Source organism: Erithacus rubecula (assembly GCF_903797595.1).
Source record: "Erithacus rubecula genome assembly, chromosome: 2".
NCBI lineage: Eukaryota > Metazoa > Chordata > Aves > Passeriformes > Muscicapidae > Erithacus > Erithacus rubecula.
In genome coordinates, this window is record NC_136685.1 from 91584469 (window position 1) to 91606883 (window position 22415).

General features: G+C 40.3%; 2 protein-coding genes across 7 annotated transcripts in view; one reads left to right on the forward strand and one right to left on the reverse strand.

The window, feature by feature from the left end:
• Window positions 1-16642, reverse strand: part of RAB3GAP2 (RAB3 GTPase activating non-catalytic protein subunit 2) — a 40157-nt gene extending 23515 nt beyond the window's left edge. For 2 of the 4 annotated variants that reach the window (XM_079299247.1, XM_079299245.1), the window contains exons 1-8: window positions 16456-16631; window positions 8315-8382; window positions 6010-6133; window positions 4413-4494; window positions 2448-2495; window positions 2246-2321; window positions 2005-2106; window positions 857-956 (exon numbers count right to left, since the gene is read on the reverse strand). In XM_079299247.1, the coding sequence (XP_079155373.1) occupies window positions 857-956; window positions 2005-2106; window positions 2246-2321; window positions 2448-2495; window positions 4413-4494; window positions 6010-6133; window positions 8315-8382; window positions 16456-16564 (709 nt within the window). In that variant the 5' untranslated portion in view covers window positions 16565-16631. Of the gene's footprint in view, window positions 1-856; window positions 957-2004; window positions 2107-2245; window positions 2322-2447; window positions 2496-4412; window positions 4495-6009; window positions 6134-8314; window positions 8383-16455 lie in introns of all 4 variants that reach the window. The other 2 variants (XM_079299246.1, XM_079299248.1) reach the window with 2 other exon arrangements.
• Window positions 1-22248, forward strand: part of LOC306798893 (acrosin-like) — a 173041-nt gene extending 150793 nt beyond the window's left edge. The window contains exons 1-5 of one of the 3 annotated variants that reach the window (XM_079299273.1): window positions 18011-18032; window positions 20208-20423; window positions 20737-21002; window positions 21268-21413; window positions 21874-22248. In XM_079299273.1, the coding sequence (XP_079155399.1) occupies window positions 18028-18032; window positions 20208-20423; window positions 20737-21002; window positions 21268-21413; window positions 21874-22059 (819 nt within the window). In that variant the 5' untranslated portion in view covers window positions 18011-18027 and the 3' untranslated portion in view covers window positions 22060-22248. Of the gene's footprint in view, window positions 1-18010; window positions 18033-19629; window positions 19930-20207; window positions 20424-20736; window positions 21003-21267; window positions 21414-21873 lie in introns of those variants that run through there. The other 2 variants (XM_079299272.1, XM_079299271.1) reach the window with 2 other exon arrangements.
• The last annotated feature ends 167 nt before the right edge of the window (window positions 22249-22415 follow it).

Below are 22415 nucleotides of genomic sequence, written 5' to 3' on the forward strand. Positions count from 1 at the left end.
GGAAAAAACTACCTGATGCAATTAGAAGCCACAAAACAACCTAGTTTTAAGGTAACGTGAATTGAAACATCTGTTAAAATGGCCTTTTGAAGTAAGTATTGGGTGAAAAGTTTAATTTCAGTTAATTTTAAAACTTATTTTAATTTGATGACTAGAACATGATTCCATCATAAATCCATTTTGTACTTGCAGATAAGTGTATTCACTAGTTATTATGGTATAATATTTTGTAGAATTTTTAAAAGCTACTACCATTATTTCTGTGGTTTGGGCATCACATGTAACAGTTACTTGGGAAGTCAAATGCCTTAACTCTGAAGATTCCTCCTTCTTCCTTTTATCTTCCCAGCTTTTATTTTCAGGAGTATCATCATACAGCACAGGATCTCCCTTTGGTCAGTGGGGTTAGCTGTTCCAGCCATGTCTCTCCCAATTTCTGGGGACCCCCACCCTGCTAACTGTCATGGTAGTTTGAAAAATGAAAAAAGCCTCAACACTGAGTAAGCATTTCTCCACAGCAGCTAAAACATCAGCATGCTATCAGTGTTGTTTTCATCACAAATCTGAAACACAGCCCCATACTAGAAAAAAATTAACTCTATCCCAGCTAAAAACACTGTACAGTATTATGGTAAGCATGTAGAAGACAGTCAATACTCCTTGGACAACTTGGGCTCTCAGAACATTTTCTGTAAAGGAAGAAACACCCCTGAAAGCAGTAGATGTCAATATATCAATGAACAAGCAAGGAAGATCAAAATTCCACCTTGATTTTCTATTTAATCCAAGTAAATTTCCTAAAAAAATAAAGAACCATTAACAGATTGAAAAAAAAAACATTTCCCCTTACACATACCTCTTGCTACCTGATTGCGACATGCACGAAGTGACTGGAAGAGGCTGAAGCCATCAATTGTCACAATTGCTGCTGGGTACAAGATACTTAGCTCCTCATTCTGGAGAAAAATGAGAATTAGGAGACAAAAAACAGATCACTGCTCTTGTTGGCTTATTTTCTGGCTTTTTATACTATTAACTAAATAAACATGAGGATTACATCCAGAGAGTTAATACCGAACAAGCCACAGACAACAGACTAACACAAAACTACAAAAATTCAGTATTAAAGTATCCCAAAAATTATTTTAGTCACATAGTTTTATATTTTTATCTTCTTTTAATAACTTGTTTGCTTAATATGTCTTAGGAAGAAAATACACGAGTTACAGCAGCCTTTGAAGGCAAGAGAAAAACAGGCTCATCTAGAATGTAAGTATCTTGGTTTATGGAAGCCAAACTCTGAAGCTGGATTAATGCCTGCATGAATTACCACTTGGGCACATAAATGCTAATCTGGTGATACAAATTCAAGACACAAATTCCTTAATGCTTCTGTATTTCAAAACTGATCCCAAAAATGTCATACTAAATCACACGAGTATTTGTACAAAGCAAATTTGGAAATTTCTATGCTTTTGTTCGTTTTTCACATAAAGCTTGCTAACTCGGCCAAAAGCAAGGAAAGCTTCCTTACTAAATAGTTTGAGTTCTGCAAAGCCTTCTCTGCAGGAAATACTCATAATAACGTGTAGGTTCCTAGCCCTATATATATATTCTTTTAATTTCCAGCCATCTCCTCTGTGAAATAATGAAGATAAGTTCTTATTAATGAGTATGAATAGCTCTTGGCATCTGTCAAGTTACATTTTCTCCCTTCATCAGTGCATTATGGTTTTTTGCACATAAATGAATAAACAGAAAATGAATGAAGTATTCCTTGGCAAATAGAAAAAAAAGTCTATAGAGCTAATACTCCAAAAGACATGCTGAATCCTCAAACTATATAAGCATGAATACATGTAGAACAAGACATCAAGGGTCTCTTGTCCTAAGGAATCGTCCATTCCATCAAAAACTGGTAAAGGACACAGAGGATTCAGAGAGAGGACTCCCTTCCATACCCCATAACACTGGCACTACACTTTTGAAAAAATCTGACAAAACCTGTTCTGTGACACCAGGATGCCTGGGAATTTCATAGGTTCTGCACTTTAGCTGTAGGACAGGATCTTCATTCAAAAGCTGGGCAAGAAGCAGCACTCCACTCTAGAAGAGAAAGGATAAGAAGCATGAACATTTCTGTCCCTTTTTTTAGGGAAGGCAAAAAGCCCAATCTGCAGGGACCAAAGTTTAAAACACCCAGCTGTTTATGCCAAGACTCCCTTGTCCTGCCCAAGAAACACACCTCGGTGTAGAACCGAACGTAGCCAGAGGTGAAGCCAACCACGATGCACGTCCAGTCAGGGCGGCCTGTGGAGCTCCTGTTCCACAAGGATACACTCAAGTTAAAAACAAATCCCATTCTAAGAGACACAGAAAAGTGTCATGTAAGGGTATTAGTGATGCATAGTATAGTATAGTATACATAGTATAGTATACATCCTTACCTCTTCTGACTTGCCAGTGGAATACACAATACACTACTCACACATTCACTAGGAACAGAAACACAACATTAGTGGCTTGCCCTGTTGTGAAGAGATCTTGCCATGTCACCACTATGAAAGTTTTAATAACTGATTAATGTATACTATATATCAAATTCACAGTAAGAATCAAAATAAATCCCTTTAAAGACATTTTCAATCACAAGCTCAAGAGTGCCCAAACAGACTTTTTGTACCTTATTAATGATGTCTTTCATAAATCACAGACTGATTTATTATTTCTGTCAGTACTGTTCAGCAGATTCAAGTTAAATTTTATGTGCCTAAAGGTAAATTATTTCTTCTGATCTATAATGATATGCCATGACCAACCACTTTTTCTTTTTTTTAGAAGAGCCAACTAAACCATACATATCAAAATAAATATTTGAAATATGCAATTAGGTAGATTTTATATCCACTGCCTTTCAGTGCCTTGTAATTTGAGAGCATTTGAATACGGTCTTCCCAGTTAATGCAATAACTGAGCATGTTCAATGACAGGCAAAGCATTGCAGAAGGCAAGCAGATGAGCAGACCTCAATATCTCAAATCAGAAGTTATTTAACTGTTAGCATGACATAAAATTTTACAATGCCTGTGGGTGCAGAAGCAGTACAAAGGTTTTATGAGACTGCATAGAATCCAAGATGATACCCCAAACAGCACTTAAAACATGAATGCCAGCAGTACTGCTTATTATTTACATTTCAGGTCACCTCCATATCCCAAAGAGTGACTAAATAAGCAGAGTATACAACTGGAGAAGGAAAACTTTCTAAATTCAAGATTGAGATGAGTTGCAATTTCATTACATCCTCAAAGCAACATTAAATATTTCAGTGACATCTCATCTTCCAATAGCAAAGCTTAGCCACCACAGAACATTCTCAGTTGAAGGCAACTTTGGAGAAAGAGAAAAAAAAAATCACAACAAAAACCAACCAAAACCAGTCAAGTCTTTTGACAACCTGACACTAATTAACATATTAACACCTCCACAGAATAATAAATCAAAATATATTGAATGTAAGTGCCCCTATCTAAACAGACCTGTTTCATAGGATAGCATCCTTCAGGGCTATAACAGTAGTAAGAAACAAACTCTCAAGCAGAATTTCTTTTCTTTTTTTTCTTAACAAAAGATGCCAGGGTAATTTCAAATGCATGGCAAGAGCCATTTTGTAAAAGGATTATGATTTGTACAGATTGGAGAGAAGCTGATGAAGTCAACACCTACTGCAGCAAACAGAAGGCTGAAGGCAATAGGGAGCATGTTCAAAGGCAGACAGCAACTCAAGGCTGTAAATGTAACAGCAAAGTGCAAAATCTTATTCCATATGGGAGATTCAAAAAAGCATCTGTCCAGTTATTTGAAGACAGATGAAGCAAAAATATTGTATAAATACCAAATGTATGAACAAAGCAAATTTTCCAAGTCCCTAAGTGACTTAGAGCCCAAACCCATATTTTGATCAAAGAGATGACTATATGCTTGTTTGCATGAGGTATTGAAAATTAAGAGATATATTTCTAGAACAACTTCATACATTTCCAAAAGCAATATTCCCTAAGAAAATTTCATCTCTACTATAGAAGATTTTTCAAAAGAGTACTTATTTTTTCCCCTCTAGAACAATAACTTACAAAAAGCATGTCTAAATTACAAACAAATACACTGATTTGCAGAGAACCATAATTTTAATTTGTAAAAACTTGTTCTATAATACCACCCAAGGCAAAGGAGTGAGCTTTGCAGATAATGTTTCTCATCACCCATGTTACTCTATTTGTTTCCAACACTAATATACATAAAACCACAAATGTACTCAGATGAAAGGAAAGAGTACAAGTAAAAAGCAGGTTATTGACTAATTGCTAAACATGAAAATAACATCTTAATCACAGCTGCATTTCAACACCTACCCTTCTTCAACATTCAGACAGCCACTCCAGCCAACAGCATACTGCATTTCCTCTTTTCCCTTGTCACTGTGCTTCCATTTAGCTGCCATGAAGAATAAAAGACACCATTTATAAAACTCCAATGTGTTGCATCACACAAATGTAGTTCTATTCCTAATTTTTCTCTTTGGTACAATACATCCTATCACACTTAGATTAATTACAAACCTTGAAGATCATACAAATAATACATTCTTAGTGACTTTTCTAAAGGACTCGTATGTTTTCTTAGAAATTTACATGAAACAAGACACTAAAATTTTGAAATGCCTAGTTTTGTTTAAAAATATTTATACAGCAATCCATCAAATTTTAAAAGTTCAATTCAGGAAACAGGCATCCTTAGGAAAGAAGTACTAAGCAAAGAAAAACTTCTGGGAACACAAACTGACCATGAGCTATAATGAATAAAAATTTTAATTTTAACCAAGCCAAGAAGAACATAAGTACCCCACATTAAATTTTTAATCACTGCATCATAATTCAAGGTTAGAAGACACCATACTTTGTTACTCACAGGGTGCTGTTACAGGGGGCATTTCATTGTTGAATCATCTTCCAGGTGTCAGTGGATAACCAAAACCATTGTGTGCCATTTGTCTGACACCTAAACCTGAGGCACAGAGACACTTCTGCCCAGTGTGGGACTGTTGACACTGTGTAGTTCATCAGAGGCAGTTCCCCAGCAAGTGATTAAAATCACTTCTTTCTGCTTGATCCAATAGGAACTTTATGAGGAGTACTGCTGTTTTTCCAGTTTTGATGATAAATTAGCAACTGGTCTACAGCAGGTTTGGAATACACAGCTTTGCAAGGAATGACAAAGCTGTACAACTCGGTACAATCTGCTCAAATACTAAAATCTGGGGTTCAACATTCTGATTTTTTGCTTTAAAATGCAGTAATAGTCCCTATATCAGGATGTTTCCCCTCATCTTCCTCACATGTCACCCACTGCAGCCATCAAAAGACCAGAACTCCAAACAACAGCACATCTATAAACAGCAGCTGGCTGATCAGTGTTCATATATTACTAGTGATACCTTTAAAAGTTCCCAGAGTCCTACTGTTGAGTAAAATACAAAGCCACCCATTGTTTAAGATGATATTCACCTATTATTCAAGAATTTTCTATCAAAGGCAGAATTTCAAGAAAAATTCACATTAATACTCCTTTCCCAGAGTGATATTGGCTCAGGTAATTTTTTAAGGGAAAAGAAAACTAAGGTCAAGCATTTCTTCATGGCTAAAACCAATACAAAACTTTTTGGTTTCTTCCTTAGAAAAATTAATGTCAATATCTCTGAGCATTTTAAAACAATTAGGTACTTATAACACATATGCATTTTATGTGACAAAATAGTTTCCACAGGTCAAAACACAGCTGAGAAGACAAAGTAACTTGCTTGACAACCAGCACCTAGAAAATGCAAGATGTGTTCTATAAAACACTTCAAAATTCTTGAAGGTATGACTTGGGGGATAAATAGGCAAACAAATCTTGGTTTGGTTACTATGCAGTGTCCTGGCATAAGGGCTCAGTGGAACGGATACTTACGCACTAAAAAGACAGCTTTCTGTTCATTAGCTATCACCATCAGGTCATTGGTTGGTGACAAGGACAGCACACAGTCCTGCAGCCAGTAATTTCGCTGGCTCTTGGAACTGGATTCCTCTTCTTCCTACAAGTAAAGCTTTAGTCAATGTATGCAACAATTTTTAGACACAGAGAACTGCAAGACTGATAAGAACAATCTGGCTTGCCCCCAGTAGCAGTGCTGAATGGACTTTTTATTGCTGACCACATCACTTCAGCTCCAACTTGCATGGAAAGCCCTGAGAAATGCATCAGCCTTGCACTAATTCTGTGTGTTTACAAAACAGAGAACAAAGAACTAACTCTACTCAAAATCATCTCCTTTTAAAGAGACACTAGGAGAATTAGATTTGAAGTTTTTTAATAATTTATTAGGGAGCGGAGAGAATCTTAGTAGCTATTCTCATTACAAACCATATTCAAAATGAAGAATTTATCCAAGCTCATACACTGACCAGCATTAAGCAAATATATGCAAAATATATGAAGAAGGTAACTGAGCTGATATTCACATGGCAACAGGTATCAGGTGCCTTTCCACAAAGTAACTTCACAATGAAGCAATACCACACTATATGGTGCCAACTTTTACAAGTATAAAGATAGGTACGTAAAAACATAGATACCATTCTCATGCATAAGAGCAAAAAAAATTACATCTTTTTTCCTTGGGGCAACAAGTTAAAAATTTTCTTGTGGCACAAACAAAGTAACTCCTCCTAATCACAGTTCAAAGTCAGGATAACCTTGGAGTGAACTGCTGCCAACTCTCAGAGTTGATACTTCTGGTTAGTTAGATCCATCCTCTTATCCAATCACAGCAACACACTATCCCTTGTCCACACACTCCATTTCCACTTCCATATCCAATCCTACCTTGTCTTAGCTCTCCAAAATATTACTCCATCCTCCAAATCTCAAAGCAGCTGTGCACAAATAAAAAATCCAACAACTTCTGTGTGATCACATGCTGAATCATTCTATTTATTCTGTTACAGTAAAGTTGCATCCACTTGAAAATCTGCCCATTTACTCCCAACAGAAAAATAAACACCAAACTCCATGAAGAACTTACATGTCATGCTCCTAATCACATATTCATTGTATGTATTTCCTTGCATAAGCTTGTACCATAAAAATTGGTATTTTTAAAAAAGAATGAAAAATTGAACTATTTCAATTTAGAAATGCCTGTTGGTTCTATCAAATTGCAACAAAAGTAGAAAACCAGTAATTTGTTCTACTCATTCAGGAGGTTATAAACATTACAGCACATCTAACAAAGATGTGGCCTGAGAAACACACTCATACAATTATAGTGCAGCTGAGTACCCATCCTGTTTAAATGGTTTTATACTCTGTCATTCCTGACAGTGTCAGTGATTCATCCCTGGGAGACACCATGCTCATTTCAATTTGTCTGTCACCTCAGCTGAAAAATCTGTTTCTCTGCTGAACAGTCACAAGGATACTGCCCAACAACTTGGGCATCCTTCCTACACACAGAGAAACAGACTGCAGATAAGGGGTCTGTTAGCAAGGTGAGGTCTGGATTCCTCAGGGATCTCAAAGGGAATTAATCAAGTAATTCTGTTGAGATGATTCATTCAGTGGAAAGGATTTCTACAAGCAGCCTCACTGACATCTCACCAGGCCAGCTGGCAGCTGCAAGGCTCAGCCTTACAAACTATTAAGAGATCAGCTCTGCTACTCTCAGTTGAATGAGTTGTGCAGAAGAATGTTTTTCCCCCTTGAAAGAGCAACTGAGCTGTTCCATCCCACAGAGGTAGTTTAAACCCTCCTGTAACACCATCCACAAGTCACAACATAAAAGGGGCACTAGTGATCCTTAGGAAGATGCCTATGCCAGTAATTCATGATTTAGGATTTTTTTTATTTATGTTAATTCATTATAATTATAACTTCACTGCCATGCCCTACTGTTTCTGACTAGCTACAGGACAAAAAGGATGCCCCCTGGTGCAGCAACACAGGAAGATATGTACATACTTTGGTGAGAAAAGCCCTACAGAACACAAGAATATGAGCAATTATCACAAAAGGTAACATCCAAGTTACCTTGGAGCAAGGGACAAATAAGCAGGCACATTTAAAACACAGGTCAGGACCTTTCTTGCCCAGGTGACAGTTACATAGGAGGTAAAAACCAAAACACCACACACACCAACTAGTGGAAAAGACTTTTATAATAGGGAAGTTATATATATATACATATATATATAGATATACACACAGACCAACTTACAGGTTCTTGCAACTCTGCTTCATCCCAGGCTCCCCAGCCACCATCTTCCCAGCTTGTTGATTTGCCTGCTTTAAGTGAAAAAAGATTTGTTATAGGAATACAGCACAGGCAACAAAATGATAATTTTCCTTTCCCAACTAACGCATTACAACTTCTTTATGACAGATGCTAAAGGAGTTCTACTGAAAGAGCCCTAAGTGTCTTATTTTTCTGCATTTTACTGACTAATTTCTGAGACTGTGGAAGAGTATTAACAGAAGATGCACCCTATATACAAAAGGGAACAGTAGTACATGGAAATTCATCTGACCATAAAACATCTGAGCCCAGAATAATGTACATCCCACTAGCAAAGCAAAAGTTGAAGGTTTGGCCTCTGAGGAGAAAATGAGCACAAGGACCTTCACATCTTTGCAAGACAACAAAGAGGAAAATTAATGAGACACTGATCAGTTTCAGTTACATCATCCAGAAACCTCAGAGCAACTACAAGCTCACAAAATACCTCAAACACCTGAGGAAAAGATTCATAGAGACAAGCCTACTTCTTTAGTAAAACTAAATGTGGAAGGTCTTTTTTCACCTAAAAATACAGAACTTGATATAAACTGAAAAGCCACAGGCATTTAATAGTAGCAGATGTACAAATTCACAAACACTGGGACCCTGAATAAATCAATAAATATCATTGCAATTCAGTAGAAATGCCAAGGACTGACTTCCATCCAAGCATGCACTAGAGTGAAATCTGAAGCAGTAACATCAATAAGACTTCAATAAGAGTTTACCAAGGATTTCTTTCAAGTTATTCTCTTAACTGCTGTCATGGCAAATTTGACCTTAAGAACAAGTTTAAACATAATGTCTCAAATGAGTTTAAGTTTTGTTTTAAGCAAGGAAGATTCTGCCATTTTGGATGGTAAACCAGTACAGACAAGAAAGTTTGTATCAAAAGCAATTTTATTTGGTCTAAAAACCTGCAGTTCTGTTACCACCAAGCTAAGAAAGGCTGGTCAACAAAACAGAAATCTGTAATCTCTCTGTTTGGTTAGATTTTAAATCTTCTGTATAGCTAAGACAGACAAAAACCTTTGAAAAAAATATTTTCATTTACTACATAAACCTTTCCCCACTGCTGTCAAGAAGGTACTTTAGGAGAATGTAGAAGACAAAATTCCTCTGTGAAATGGAAAGGTCTGTGCCATCTGAAAAATGGGCAGACCAAGCAGTTGTACTGCCTCATCATCAATGCAGATAGAACTGCACAGTTATTTCAGACATCACTATATAAGCAACAAGCTTCCAAGGGTCACAGTCTCATCTTGGATTTGAGGCTGAAAATTATTGCAGTGTACAAATATATAAAGGAAAATTATGGCAAATACTGTTGAATATAGCAGCCACAAGAAGAAAACAGTAGCTAACTTCGATGTTTAGATTAAGACAGCTAATAAAACCCTACTTCTGTTTGCATTTTATTATCTCAAAAGATTAAAATCTCTTTCCTATAAAATTCATGGAGGAAATAAATCTGTCCACGTGCCATGATCCAGAGAGAAACAGAACCCTACCTAAAAAACCACGTTTGGGACCAATGCCTTCCCTGCAGCACAGAGCAGACCAACCTTCCCAAGAAACCCCAATCACTTCAATTCTCAGACTGAACACCCACAAGATAAAACTGCAGCTGTGAGGATTCCTGCTGCCTCTGCGTATAGCCACAATTTCATGGTAGTTTTCATCATGCTGGGATGATACTAGATAAATGAAAAAAGACAGGAAAATGATGTAATGGTGAGTCACCATTCCACTGACGAAATTGCAGAGATCTTTTGGAACTGTGACCTGCTCTGCAAAGCCAGCTGCTCCTCCAGCTTACAAGCATTTACTAGCCTGCTCCTTTGTATCCATCCTCCACACTGGATACATCATCCCAGGATGTGCCATTATATATATATTTATCAAGACCTTCATCCACCTTGCCTTTCTCCCACACACTGTTTCTTTTTGTAAGAAAAAATTAAATTAAAATTGTTTTCTCATTCACATCATTCTTCTTATTTATTATTTCACCTATGCAATGAATAGTGAAGCAAGGCATTCCTGGAATGCCCAAGAATAATGGACAGAGGAGACACTGTCATAAAATAACTCAAAGCACCTGTGCCAAAGATTTGTAAAGCACTCCATGGAGACTGCCAGCTTGCAGAGCCTTTCCCACCCACCAGCACTTGATAAGGTTGGTCAAGTGAGAGTCCAAGTCCACAGGGTCCAAGTTCTGTTGTGATAAAGATTTTTAAGAAATCTCCCACCATTTCCTTAGTAACATTACAGATCAGAACTAGAGACTGTGGAATGTAACACATTATGTAGTAACCAACACCTAAGCAAATGCTAAACAGTTCCAACACAGTCATTTTTTCCACTCCCTCTTCAGGGAAAAAAAAAAAATCTTTTAAAAATAAATCACACTTTCCTGCACAAATCTCTATTTCTATTCAATTCTATCTCTGACTAGTAGCAGATGTCTTCTAAACAGTTCTCCTTGCTTGGATAAAGCAGCAGCAATATTCCAGATTTTGCTTTACTATGTAGATAGCAAAAATAAAGGTTCATTTACTGGATTTACATGAACCACTTAATCCTTTAATTTGAAGCATATAGCATTTGGAACTTTAGAGCTGGTTTAAATGCTGTACATGTGCAACACTGCTGTTAATACACAAGAAAATTCATTTAAGCACACTTATCATTAAATACAATATTCACAAGAATTTCTACCTATAAGCATGTTTAAAATCATGTTTAAAATACAAGAACAGGAGAGAGGAAAAAAATAGCAACAGATCTAGAACACTGAGGTCTAAGTGGCATTTAACAGGTCAAAGTCAATATGAAAGACAATTTTACTCACTTCCCAGATTGCAGAATAGACATCTGAGCACAGAGAAATGCCCAGTAACCTTCCTTCCACAGCAGCAGCATGACCTGGGCAGGCAGCTGAAGTCTTTCCTTCCTGCTCTCACATTTACATTCCAAATCTGTGCAGGAGGTTATTGGAGGATGTGCTTGGACACATGCAATGAAGTCCCATCCATGCTTTATGAATATAAAACATTACTAGGTAATAGTGAAGAAATGACTGCTTAAGTGTGAGAGTTGCAGATTTTCTTCCATGCATGTTTACTGCAGTTCTGATGCCACTGGATTGCATAATTACAAAAGAAACAGAAGTCGTTTCTTTCCTCTTCAGGCCAAAGAATTTTAGAAATTGCTTAGAATCTTCCTGCTATTGAGGAATCATAGGGCATTTATTCCCAAAGCTCCTCCAATGAGAGGACTGACAAATCCATAAGGCTGTTTTGCCAACATTACTAGGAAGCCTCTCTTGAGACTAGTTTTGTATTTGTTCTCTCTTCTCATGACAGGCATCCTTAAGTGGGGGGGCAAAAAACCAAAAGCACAACTAAGTCTCCTAAACACAAAAATAACCACTTGGGCATTTTTTCCTTCCTTTTGAAGATCACAATTGTTATTGACAAAGTAAAAAATTACTGGATTAAAAATAATCCAGGTACTACATAAGATTTTTATCTTACAGTTATAACTTAATCCCAAAACCAAAATTTGAAACACCAGAGGGGAAAAAAAACAAAGCCCATAGGAAACCAATGAAACAGAACACACAGAAAACACAGTATTCCACACTTCTCAAAAGCAAGTGATGCCTACAGTTAGAGCAAGAAAGAATGAGGGCTATGCTCAGGTGAGAAGATAATTTGGATGAAATACTCTGACAGTATTCTGTCATGTATGATGAGCATGTCATTTACCCCATAGCTGAGATGTATTACCTGCTGCAGATACAATCCAATTCATGCAGAGCATGTATTTTAATGACACTTTACAGGAAAACTGACAGAAAGGAATCCTAAACATAAATACTACAATCTGGAAAAGGAGGATCTGATTAAAGAGGCAATGAAAAAGAGCTTGTCAGTACAGTATTCAATAGGAATATAATTTATTCAATAAGATTGATATAGAAGCAGTTAACAACAACCCTAATGCTAAATGCAATCCAGAATTTCATTTTGTAATGTATTTTTTTTCTTTATAACCTTGTTGGCAACTCTGAAATAAAAAAACTGGCCTTCTATATTTCTGAACTAAACCTACTGATCCAGACAAAGCAAATTGTAGAAGTCCAAAGATGTTATTTAGAGGAATTGGGCTGAAGAGCACTTTCCAGGCTTTTGTCAATGGAACAAGGTAGGATTTTGGAAAGGATTTTCTCTGACAGGCTTAAGTCATCACTTCTACTGCCACAAGAAGCAGCAAAGAGACACCTTGTAGCTCTCAGGAAACCCTCAGGACAGGGGATCAATTTTTTTTCTTCACCTGAATAAGAACAAACTCACTATCATAAATGGAGATATCATTGCTTGGGAACTCTCAAAGTCAAGTTTGTGTTTGTTGGCTTTTTTCTTTATTAATTTCATTTAGGTAATTGGGAGATAAACACAACAGCAAACTAAAAATATCTGCACATCAAAAAAGCACTGAATTTTTTGTTTCACCTTAACACCCCCCACAGTTCATCTATCAGCAGTCCTATAGGCTATCCCATTGAATTGCTGTCATCAAGCCTATAAAATGTTTTAAAACACAGTTCAAGCTGTGATTGTACTAGAACAGAGACACACATTGCTCTAAATAAATTGCAGTTAAATTTTTCAATTTATAAAACTTACAGGAAATCTTATTTGTCTTGCTCTGCTTTCTGCTCTGTTCAGGCAAACATCCATTAATTAATTTCTGAATGCTAAAATTCTGTCATCCTGCAAAGCTTTATCACATATTGCAAATAAGATAGATTTTTTTTCCTTCATATGCATGCCTTTATTTTAGACAACTTTATAAGAGAGTTAACTGCTACAGCTGTTTCCTGATCCAGACAACCCAAAACCTCTTCAACACAGCAAGATGTCAAATTAAATGTGATGCAAACACTTCCTATTCCCAGTGTCTGCACAGCTAGAACAGTAGTTTTCAGAGCCACTTAGACACCACTGGGCTCAGGCTCCACAGAGGATTTGTGCCTCATTAGCAGCATGATTTTTCCCCAGACTCTAAAATTCTCATGCTTAAGTCCTCCTCATTGAAATATGAAAAAGCACTCTCATCTTTTTTTTTTTCTAAAGAATAAAGATGTAGCAATTCCATAAGAAGCATATTTAACCAGCTCACTCTGTAACACCAGGTTTATTTACTTTAAGCACATGAGCCAAAATCCAACTCAACACCTGTTATTCTATTCCAATATGGACAATAAAACACAGCTGTATTTTCCTTCATGGCAGATCAATGGTCAGCTCAAGCAGTCTATGAGCATTTCTTAAATTATTCCAGCATGGCAATTATGGGATAACAGTTTTTTTACTCAAATTAAAGATAGCTAACTTCAAAACTGGTTTAAAGTCACAGTTATCACATCTGATTTAGAAACATATACTGCTTGTATTTTCTGAAGCAAGCAAATTCTCTTAATTTAAAATGCTACTGCAAAAAAGCTTTTACAATAATAACCTTAAATTTTATTGCAGCAAATACACTCACAGAAAATATTTTGGTTAGTTCTGTTAGAATTAAAATATGACTAAAGTTAAAGCAGCATTAAAAACTTCTTTGCTCTAAAACTAAGAAATAAACAAGACATAAACCCCACACATTGAAGATGCCAGAGGCACCTTTTCAAAAACATTTGTTACCCAAAACCCGACAAGAATTCTTGAAAATTCTACTAAACACTGGAAATATTGAGTTACTACTAAAATAATTTGTTAACTCAAATGTGCTTTGTTAATTGAAAATACTTAATATATATTAATTTCCCTAAGGTAGCTGTCAATTTTAACTACAACCTTTAAACACTAGCAAAAGCTTTCCCACACCTGGAGTATAGCTATAAAAAAAGTAAAGTAAATTAAAGGTTCCAGGTTAAAAAAAACCAAAAGCCTAAGAGGTTTGACATGTGAGTGCTGCTATTTGTATAACTGTTTGCATAAAAATGAACACAGCTTAAGTTTAGTTCTAAAGTTTTATTTGAAAGCAAATTAACATCTTGGTTGAACTTATTATTAAAAAAAAACAAAACAAAAACCTAGATTTCAATTTTTACCAACAGAGTAAAAATATAAAAAGAGATTAAAATCTAAGTTTTTAATAATGCAACCTTATTAATAACTGTTTTAAAACAGTACATTCTGCCAACAGAAGAGTGTCTAGCAAAGCAGTCCCTGATAAAAAGCACAACTTACTCACTTCTAATTTAAGTATCTCTGCAATTTGCAGCAGCATTTCTCCCTTGTCAAACACAAATGCACCAAGAATTTCTGCTTGAAAACCACTAAGTTACAATCTTGTGTCTAAACCACTTTGGGAACTCTCACTTGCTGACATTTATACTTATTTATCCTGAACCACGAGAACAGCTGTGATATCAAAAAGTTACAGGCACAAATCCAAAATATTTCAATGAATCTAAATGAGCATTATTTTGAAAAACACTCACATCTGCCTCAATGACTGAATAAGCAAATACAAAAATAGTCCAGAAGACAGCCCACTCATTAAAATGGAATAGCAGCACATTTTGGAACATGCATCTTTTTGCTTCTTTTATTTTTGTAGTTTTTACAACATACTAAATATTTTCTCTTTACGGGTGCCATTTGATAAATCCACTCCAATAAAATACCCAAGTTATTTTACACAAACGCCTCTCATGTACCATCAGGGGAAAAATATTTTAATTTCTTTCAATACTCACTTTTAGAAACACAAACACATTCCAACCCTTTGCTTTTATCTTCAGAATTCAACAGATACTAACAGAAGCCTTCTGCTTCCAGAATCCCTTCTTTAGGTACAGATGATACCAAAGAAAAGCCATGTGGAACTTGGTATGTGTTTTTAAAAAAACTATTAGAGTCACAGAACAAGCAGCAGTAGAAAATTGTTTTCTACCAAAAGTTTTGCACACAGAAGTTTTAGTGGCAAAATTAACGAGTTAAAAGTTTTTAACAATTGTTGTGCCATCTTTTCTACAGGACCTGTAGTCATAGGACAAGGAGCAATGGTTTTAAATGGGGAATTATATTGTACATTGGGAAGAATTTTTTGTTTACTACAAAGAAGATGAGGCACTGGCACAGGTTGCCCAGAGAAGCTGGGGATGCCCCAACTCCACAAGTGTTCAAAGACAGGCTGGATGGAACTTCGAGCAGTCTGGTCTGGTGAAAAGTGTCCCTCCCCATGGCAGGGGGTTGGACCAGATTAACTCTAAAGGTCACTTTAAATACAAATCATCCTATGATCTCCCCTCTTCTAATTCCCCCACAGGAATTTTAAGCTTTTAAAACTAGCACCTCGATGTTTTCTCTTAAAGCTCTGTCCACAGCTGTGAGGATTTTTTTCAAGCATCCTCATTAACATTTTCAAATACTTTCCTTCCCTACTGTTACCAGAAACAAAAAAAAAATCAGCCAGATACAGTTTGTACATATTAAGAGGTTTATATCTATATAAAGAGTACAATTAACACAGTATGCGGTAACAAATACACAAAATTCAGTTCCCTGCGGTTTCTATCCCGGACATGGATCTGTTGAGAACATAGCTTGTGTCAGGCAGCCCAGCCTGCACTGTGCACAGCAGAAACCTGGTGCACAACTTCAGACTGTAATCACGTTAAGAGTTGTTGTCTTTTAATTTAAGCTGCCAAGTTAAACCTTGAGAACACTTTCAGCACGTTCTGTATCCCTAGATAACCTTGCATGCATAACGTGTGCTGTCTTTATGAGAGGTCTACAGACAACTGCATTCCCAGCAAAAAACCTACAAACTTTTAAAGTTTGGGGCACGCACAGTCAGTGGCCAAAGAACTTCGCCTCCACACTACAGGGTAAGCAGTGACACCTGCGAACAGCTGGACACTCCGGAATGCCAGGAAAGCCCGACTTCGCAGGTGAAGATGCGGCAGCACCGCGCACCACAGGAGCGACCCCGAGCGCTCGGCTGGCACGGCCACGGCGAGCGCAGGGCCCGCAGGGACACCCCGCGCCCGGGGCCGGACTCACCGCTCTCCTTGGCGGCCGCGGCGCTGCCCTGGCGGCGGTGCGGGCTCAGGAAGTCGCGGGCCAAGTCCAGGTCCTGGAAGTGGGCGAAGGGGACGAGGGCGCAGGACATGCTCCCGGTGACGGTGGCGCCGCCGCCGCCCAACCCGGAAACGCTCGGGCACTTCCCTCAGGCCCGGCGCGGCCCCGCACGGCGCATGCGCGGCTCCCGCGGGGGCGGGGCCCGGGGGCGGGGCGGGGGCGGGGCGGGGGGGGGGGGGGGGGGCTGGGGGCGGGGCCCGAGGGGAGGGGCGGGGGCGGGGCCCGAGGGGATGGCCAAAACCCCCAAGTTACTTTGATGAATAGAAAACACATTTTCTGGTTAGTGAGAGCAGGGTTTCTTTCAGTCTTGTTTCCTCTTGCAAATACAAAGCTTTTATTTACATTTAATGTCAACCCATTTCTATTCCTCCTCTGGACACTGCGGCATCTGAGTGACAGCAGGGATGATGATGATGATGATGATGATGATGATGATTGAGATTTGCTGTGCAATGACATTGGTACAATGCTGACAGCTGACCTGCAGCCTCCAAAAACTCCTCTTTGGGTAAGGAGAAAAAAGAATGTGTAGGAAGAACACCAGGGGATGTTTTCTGGGCCCTAAGAAAACACAAATTCTCCTGTGCATAAGACTTGTCAATTTTTAATGGATCTTACTTGACTAGCTTTTATATACACACACACACACATATATATATGTATATAAGAATTCTGTTTTTTGTTTTCTCACAGGACTCTTTCATGTGATGGATAGCAGTGTGTCTTCTGTAGCTAAAAGCAGAAATATCTGAGAAAGTCTGAGTTATTCTGCAAGTTTGGTTTGTGGTCTAGATCTTCTACATGGTCATTAAATATCTTCAAAGATTATTTTTTTCATGCCAAAATGGGCTCCAGTTAGATTGTCTAGAGGCACAGACTGTCACAGGTTATAAACTCCAGAAAATCTCTTGTGAGATATGCATAGAAACTGGCTTTAATTTACCCTGGCAACTCTGTAATGTCTTCAGGTGTTTTATTTTGTTGTAGTGATGAACTGGTTTAAAACCCAGCAGGAAAATTAACCCCACTGAACTGCATCTCCTCCTCCACCCTTTTCCAACAAGCAGCAAAACACTTGGAGAGACCACAAGCAGGAATCACAATTTTACTGAAAAATATGCAATAAACACTGTATCAATAAAAGAGGGCACAAAAGAGGCATTACCTATAAGAAGGTATGCAGCATGGAACAAACACTTCTGAAGAGAGGAAGCCTGGCATTGTTTCTTTTTGCTAGCTTTAATATAATTGCTTTGATATAGTGCACTATATACTCTCCACTATACACTACTAGTAGTTTTTAACTTTTACACTGGTTAAAAACTTTCATCTAATAATATGTCATAAGGAATAATTTATTCTATGTAAATATACCTGAGGTGGGTCACTCTACAGTGACCATTGTGGCCCAGCCCTTTCCATGAGCCCAGCAAAAAGATAAGGAGCTTTCTGCTACCAACAGCCCAGATTCCCTGCTGAAATCACAGCCCCACAATGAGGTAGGTGGTATTAAATTAAAGACTGCTTGAAACTCCATCTGTCTTTTCCTCTGTACCCAGGACAAGTAATCAGGGCTCAGTAATTTTGCTCTTGGTGACTACAGGAATATTTTGTGTTTATGTTTCAAATCTGTGGCTCCTCAGGCAATACATAGGTTAGACTTGAATTTAACTAGATGAATAATCCTGTGGTTATTCCATACAGAGTTGTTCAATCCTGTTTTTCCAAACAGGCATAAAATTACATGATGTGGAGCAACAGAAAGGATACTCTTAAGAAAAAAGGTCACAGTGTGGGAAAAGTTGAGGCAAGAGGCTGGTTAATTTGCAGATGCTCTAATTTAACTTGGAAAGTCTGTGAAGAAAAGTATTTAATGATATTTTAGAATTTTAGCATGCACACATCACTAGTAATATCAACTGAATTAATAAAGAGTATGCAAGTAATTAAATTTACAATATGGCTTGTCATTCTTTAGTGAAGCTTTCATCACTTTATGTAAATTTTCCTCATTAGAGAATGGTGAACAGTGTAAGACTTCTATCCCTGTCTGGTTTGCTGTACATGGAGAAGTCAAGAGCCACCAAGATACCAATGAAAGCATAAAATAAGGCAATGAATACACTGCAAATAACCTGATATTTCAAGACAGTCTTGAGTACAGATTAACTCATATTTAACATTTTGGCTACAGAATAAAACTTTGTGTGTTTGCTAGAACTTCATTAGTTATTAATTTTTAATGATTCGTTATACATATATGGATGGCTACAGAAAACAAAATTCCTTTGAAAAACATCTGAGATAATTTTAAGCAAAGTTCTTAAAGGCATTCAGATAAACACTTAATAGACAAAATTAACAATACATTTCCAGTAAGAATAATAATTTGTATTGGCATGGATCCTGCTAAACAGAGGCCTAGGTGCAGTTTACAATAATACATAATTAGGCTACATACCAATTTCCATTTTATGAAATGCAGGTAATGATTTGTTTGAGTCAACACAAGAAATGACAAGAGGGAAAGGCTTCAAAATGAGAGAGAGTGGGTTCAGATTAGATATGAGGAAGAAATTCTTGCCTGTGAGGTTGCTGAGGCACCGACATGGCTTGCCCAGAGCAGCTGTGGTTGCCCCATCCCTCAAAGTGCTTGAGAACAAGTTTCTGAGCCACAGGGACAACTACAAGCTCTCTCCCTCTCTCCCAGTGGGAAAGGGGTCAGAGCTAGAGGATTTCCAAGGTTCACCCCAAAACATTCTATGGTTCCTTGATTCAATGTTGTTCCTCCCTTCCTGGACCCCAGTGCCACAGCCCCCCAGGGTGCCCAGAACATGGAATCTGTTACTGTATGGGGCTGTGGAAGGGAGAGAGGACACACAGTAACATGGCACTCCCTAGCACGCAGCAAGAAAGACAGCAGTTTATTAAAACTCAATCCTACACTTCTAGCAAGGATTGAAGGAGAAGAACAGCACTCATTGGTCAGAGAAACAACACCCTTGTCCCAGGCTTTCTCATGGATCCAACAGGAGTTTATCTTGCGTTATAATTCTTTCTCTTATGTTTACATTAGAGAAAGATCTCTAGCTTGGGAAAAAACCCTAGCTGAGCCTGAGAAAGTTAGACTAGAAAAATCCTCAAGATTTTTCCCTGGACCTGTAACAGCCACATGGAACAGCCCTCTGTGACATCGACTCTGTGTGACATCAGCCCCGGCGCCGAGGGCAGCACGGGCAGCGCAGCTGCTGCGGGCATTGCGGCTGTGCCTGTGCTGCTGCACGGAGCCCTCAGTGCTTGCAGCTGACACGCGCCTCTGGCAGCCATGAACGGGCTCGGCCTCCTCGTCCTGCTCACCGTGGCTGGGCTGGCACACGGGTTATGGGACAATTGCGGGTAAGTGGCGCCAGGCCCTGTGAGGGAGCCATGGCAACACTTGGGGCCTTCCCTGGAGGGCCGTGCCTGTCCCCCATGGCCGGGCCACAGCTTCCCAGCCGCCATGGGGAAGCCTCAGTTCCTTGCAGCAGCAGGTGCTGGCACGGACAGACACACAGCCCATGGGCTTCCCTGGCCTGCTGTGCGTGCCAGCCCTTGTGGGGAGGGCAGAGCGCTGAGCTTCAGCCTGAGCCACAGCAGGCCAGGAACAAGCATGGCAGATGGACTTTCTTTTGCAGATGGACTTGCGGGCTCCGACCCATGATGTCTGACTTCACACCTGATGACAACAGCTCTACACGCATTGTTGGTGGTACAGGTGCAAAGCTAGGTGCCTGGCCCTGGATCGTCAGCATCCAGCATCCCTGGATACAAGGCCTGGGACATTGGTGTGGAGGGTCTCTCATAAATGCAGAGTGGGTTCTCACAGCAGCTCACTGCTTCGACAAGTTTAAGTAAGGAGGAACAGGGAATGGGGACATCCCCACAACAGCAGCAGGTGCCCTGGCAGCAGCTCCACCTGCTATTCCCATCCCCTTCCCTCTCAGGCAGCCCAGCTGCCACAGTGGTCAGGACAAGCCGGGCCTTGTGCCAAGGCTTCCTAGCAGCTTCCAGCTTGACATTCCCCCAGCCTAAGGCATGTGAGGGCACTCACACCTGCCAGAGCACGGCTCCCTCTCTGCCTTGCCAAGCAGAGCTCTGGCAACTGCTGGGCTGCTGTGGCACATGGCTCTGCTCACTCTCAGCCTTCTCTCCATCTCATTCCAGGGAAACTGACGTCCTGAATGTGGTGATTGGGGCCACCAAGTTGACTCCACCTGGCCCTGGGGCACAAGTTCGCAAGATTAAGAGGCTTCTTCGTCATGAAAACTATAAGAGAAGTGATATAAGTAATGATATAGCTTTGCTGGAACTGGACGCACCTGTCGACTGTAGTCCCTACATCCAGCTGGCCTGTGTGGCTGACCCCACCATAACAGTCTCAGAGCTGCAAAACTGCTGGATTGCCGGATGGGGTACAACCACTGAAGGAAGTGAGTTCCCAAGAGGGACTCATGCCTGCAGAGCGAGCTTGGCACACTGGGGAGAGGGTTTGGGCTTCCCCACAGCAGAAGCCAAAGCCAGACTCTGCCTCTGCGGAGACAGACATGGTCTGCTCCCCAGAGTCAGACAGCAGGGACACAGCACCCCAGTGCCTCTGCAGAGAGAATGCCAAACCATAGGGAAGGGATACCCATCAGACAGGGGAGGAGAACTGGGAAGGAGTTGCTAGGGGCTTATTCCCTTCTCTGCTAACAGATGAAGACTTAAGTGATGAACTGCAGGAGGCCAAGGTCCAGCTCATCGATGTCCAGCTCTGCAACAGTAGCCGCTGGTACTCAGGGGAAATCCACTCCCACAACTTGTGTGCTGGTTACCCAGAGGGCAACATCGACACCTGCCAGGTAGGAGCATGCCATGAGCCACTCAGCCCCCAGCAGCAGCAGCAGCCCAGGCAGCAACACCCCAACACAGCCCAGGCACTGCTTTGCACAGCCCCTCAGTCACCCTCCCTGCCCCAGCTCCCCCCAGCTGCTCTGGGGGCTTCCCACACACTCCCCATCCACACCTGCCTGCCCAGTGCCCCCCTAGTGCCACAAAGCCCAGAAAGCCCAGCTAGTGCTCCTGGCAGCCCAGAGGTCCAGGTGCCAAATGTCCATCCTCTGCACATCCAGGAGCCCTGTGCAGAGAGGACAGAGAGAGCCCTACCCTACAGGACCCCAAGCCATTCACAGCCAAGCTCCTGGAGACTCCAGCCCCTGAGCAGAGCCTTCCTCTGCCTGGAATCCAGCTCTGGCAGGGGCTGTGGGAGAGAAGCAGTCAGGGGCCACCAACACCATCTTAATCCTCTCTGCTCTGCTGCAGGGTGACAGCGGTGGTCCTCTCATGTGCCAGGACAAAAACGCTGACTCCTGGTGGGTTGTTGGAGTGACCAGCTGGGGAAGAGGCTGCGCCAGAGCAAAGCTGCCTGGAGTCTACACCTCCACTCAGTACTTCTATGACTGGATTCTGGCCCAAATGGGTCTGAGTCCATTTGGAAAGGCTTCCTGAACAGCAGGGTGGGCAGGATCCAGGGCACCGTGCAGTGCACTGCAACTGTTTCCTGCTGGGGCAATATCTCCTGATCCAATGGCAGCCTCGGTGTCAAAATCTTGATCTTTCCTACCCTCTCACCTCTCCTCAGCGCAGGCAGACACTAGACATGACTTAGGTGTTGAAGTAAAGTTGCCTATGATCACAAGGAACCATCGTGTCAGTGCAATTCCAGCTCCTGGGCAAAGCAAGGACTCCCACAATTGGTACCTGCACAATCAGCTGGAGGGGAGACCCACCTGCTGGCAGGCACAAAGTGACAGAGTGGCTCCAAAGAGCTCCAAGGTGCCTGGTCAGAAAGGACCATGCTCTGA